Source organism: Tachypleus tridentatus, chromosome 6 (genome assembly GCF_004210375.1).
Source record: "Tachypleus tridentatus isolate NWPU-2018 chromosome 6, ASM421037v1, whole genome shotgun sequence".
Taxonomy (NCBI): Eukaryota; Metazoa; Arthropoda; class Merostomata; order Xiphosura; family Limulidae; genus Tachypleus; species Tachypleus tridentatus.
In genome coordinates, this window is record NC_134830.1 from 143,295,136 (window position 1) to 143,298,747 (window position 3,612).

A 3,612-nucleotide genomic window follows, 5' to 3' on the forward strand; every position below is an offset into this window, starting at 1 on the left:
TTGGCGACAGTTGTAGGACAAAACTTTGGTGCTATAAACATCACCCTACACTTCTCTCTCTCTCTCTCTCTCTCTTGGTGTGGAGGTGAGAGATGAATTAGAGGTTTTGTTTAGACTGTGTGATATGTGTTATGTTTTGTTCTAATTTTATATAATGTAATGGTATTTCAGGTTAGAACGTTCAACAGATCAAGTGATTAAACCTATTAACTTGCAAGCCTTAACTAAGTGGGTAGGGCATATCCCAGAGGATGTTGTTCGAGACATGGCAAACATTGCACCCATGCTGTCTTTCTTGGGATATGACCCTAATCTCAACCCTCCTGATTACGGGAAGCCTGACAGCTTTGTAATACGAAACAATAAGATTATAGAAGACAACAAGATGATGTGGGAGGAACGGGAACGAGAGCTCACAGCGCACAGAGAGGCTGTGCGAAAAGCTCTCAAAACTAAAACTGGAGAAGAAAGTAAAACAAAAAGGACAGGTCAAAACGTGCAGTTAGAAAAGCCATACAAAGAAGATAAAGTATGACAGCTACTCCCACGGCACGTGGTTACAACCATTTGGCAAAAGTAGCCTTTCTCCAGTTGAAAGTTAATGTAAGAAAGGATGAATTTTGCACATGCTATCCATACTTTAACAATAAATTTGAGAGGCAAACCTAATTGTATTATATCCTGAAACTTGCTGAACCACTAAGGTTCTTTAGGTGTAACAGAAATGTTCGTAGTATACAAGTTAATATATTTAAATAACTATAACTTTTATAGTTTCTTTTAGAGGGAAAGGGTTTGGTTTGGCTTTAAAGGAATGCTTTTTACTGCTTCCCTCATACTTGTATGATTAAGATATTTATGTATATGGCTAAATCCTATGTCACTCGTTAACAGATTAAAAATATATATAGGAAAACAGAAAATTACTACTTGTGTTTATTACATTGTAATTAGCTTCTCATTAAACACAAGTTTTAGTATCATTTATTTTGTACATTAGCATTTTCAGTTTATTTTTTAACTGACAGTCTAAATCTTACAATAAAGAGCTTAATTTCTAAAAATAAATGTACACAATTTGTGAACCTTTGAAAATAGAAAATGCTGTATATTGTTTTATGCTTGGGCAAAATGTTAAATTTTTGAATAAAAGAAATGTTAGATGTTTTTTAATATACATTGTTTTCTTCTATGACCATCTTGATTATTCTTATGCAAATTGGATTCATACACAACGAGAAAGTTCACAGGACAGAAACTAATCTGCACAGTTTCTATTAATGCTGCATACAGCTGGAGAAATAATGAAATTATATTCAACTTTAAGTTTCTCAATACCTGCGCTTGTGTTAAATAGTTTAGTGTTTCAAGTACCTGCCATTTGAAATTTCTTTTCATGTGCAATCCTTTTCAGAGATGTTTGAAGAATTACCAGCAGTAGGACTTGTACATTGCATGGTTTATCATACATCAGCACATTGCCTCAAGCTGGATGAGATTAACCATGTATTGTTTAGAACTGGTAGTTCTCCAGACCTCTAGAGTAAACAGATGCTGGACTACATCTGCAAATAATTTAAATTATCTGCTTACCAATGAACAAGATGTAAGAATGGAATGCACCTTCACTGCTGGAGAGAGGACTTTTCCTCATCCTACAACTTAAATAATACTCTAAACAACTAAGCATCAACTAGTTAACACCATATTGTTGACAGTTCAATTGCAGCATTTCATTTTTTTGTATTAAAAAAAGTTACCCCTTTTTACCAAGATAGTCTATAAATATAATACATTAACACTGGATATATTTTACATCAGAGGTAGAAAAATAAAGGGATGTATGCTTGCTCACTTAAAACCCTGTCATCCCTTGGCAAGCAAAGGCCCTCCCCCAAATGTGTTTCAGAACACTATTTGCAGACATATCCTAATTCCCTCAATTCTGCCTCCTCCTAAGCCTATTACAGGTTTGGGGGGAGTGTCATGCAGAGAAAGATCTGGTGACAAGGGAGCCTGTAGCAGGACTTGGGATAAAAGTATAAAAAGTTAGTGATGTTCAATAACATTTAATACAGTGAACAAAAGTGGAGGCAGACATTCCAAAATAAGGATCATATTCTGTGAAAAACAATATTGCTAGGAACTGAGTGAATTATCTTTGTTATTATGCTGGTATAGAGTTTTTGTATTTGAAAAAAACAACCAGAACGGTAAAACAGAATTGGTGATAAGCTTAAGTAACGACTATGAAATGTTATTCATGTCTCTCAAAATCCTTAAGTAACGACTATGAAATGTTATTCATGTCTCTCAAAATCCCTTCTCATAAACTGGGTGTAAAGATAAAATTAACAGTGGAAAGGTGTGGATTTTAGAAGTGTAGGAGAATGGGAATTTATATCCTTTGAAATAGTTTATGAGAAGCACCACCCTACAGTTTTAACTTGAGCATTGAATATTTTGTAAGTTTATCTGTATTATTTTTGAAAGCTCAACTAAAGAAACAAGTTTTCAGAAGTAGATATTACCAAGAATACTGTAGTTGTCTGTTATTACAGAATTGTTTATATATTGTGTTCTGAGATTACTAAATTCTACATGGTGTCAGGTTGGGATTGTGTTATCTGTTGTATTTTTATATCAATCTGTATTAGTGTAACATTTCCAGTTTTGTTTAGGGAGTAATTTAGCATATTGTGAATCCCTCCTATCAGAAAAATCTCCAGTCTCTAAATGAAAACTAAACATTTATCAGTTAAGGTTACGTTGGTCTCATTGTAGCAATTTGGTTACTGCCAGTGACCATTAGTACATTTTTTTTTTTTATTATGTCTTTCATTATTTTCCCTACTCACCTACGTAACTTCAAATGCAGTTTGTGTTCAGTGTACAGAAACTATTTTAACAAGAGATGCTGTAAAATGAGCTCATACCATACTTTAGTTTACTAGCTTTTAATCTACTTTGTAGGTGCCAGTACCCATGTTATATTTGAGCTAATTCAGCTGGTGCAAGACATGCCTTTCCATTTTAAAAGGGCAGCTAAGAATTATTTGTGTATAATATAAATTACTCATTGAGCAGCTTCAGACTATTATGAACTTTTCAGGGTAACAGGAATACTGTGTTTGCTATAGCATTTGTTTTTATATTGGTTTTAGACAGTACTGATTTGTAAGCAAAAGGTGGTAATGAAAGTATTTGGTGATACTTGTAACAGACTGTGTTAAATAAACTTGCAAACAACAGATGAAGTTTTTTTTCTTTGATCACAAGAAAGCAGGATTTTTAATAACTGCTTTATTTCTGGGGTTGTCAGTTCTAAAAGTAACTTATGTTAACAGAAGCAGATTATAGTCTCTTTACATCAGACCACAGTTCACTAACTCTCACATAAAAAATCAAGATGGCAAATGGTAGCATCATTTGTGGTATCAGAAAACAAGTGTTGAGAAGGCTTGCTAAGTTAGTTGGGTTGCTAGTCTGCCTAAGTGGTAGGGGTGGGTAGAGACTGTCCCCTAATAATCAGCATTACCCCATAAATATATAACAGGAAGAAAGAGTTAAATCACAAAATATATTACACATTAAAATCACAGCTAAATATGT

The 3,612-nt window shown here is 33.8% G+C and overlaps 1 protein-coding gene across 3 annotated transcripts in view; it reads left to right on the top strand.

Annotated features, from left to right (window-relative positions):
• Tpst (tyrosylprotein sulfotransferase) overlaps positions 1-3,251 on the top strand; it is a 67,233-nt gene extending 63,982 nt beyond the window's left edge. For all 3 annotated transcript variants that reach the window (XM_076508512.1, XM_076508514.1, XM_076508513.1), the window contains exon 6: positions 172-3,251. In XM_076508512.1, coding sequence (XP_076364627.1) covers positions 172-535 — 364 coding nt within the window. In that variant the 3' untranslated portion in view covers positions 536-3,251. The remainder of the gene's footprint in view (positions 1-171) is intronic.
• Positions 3,252-3,612: the final 361 nt, after the last annotated feature.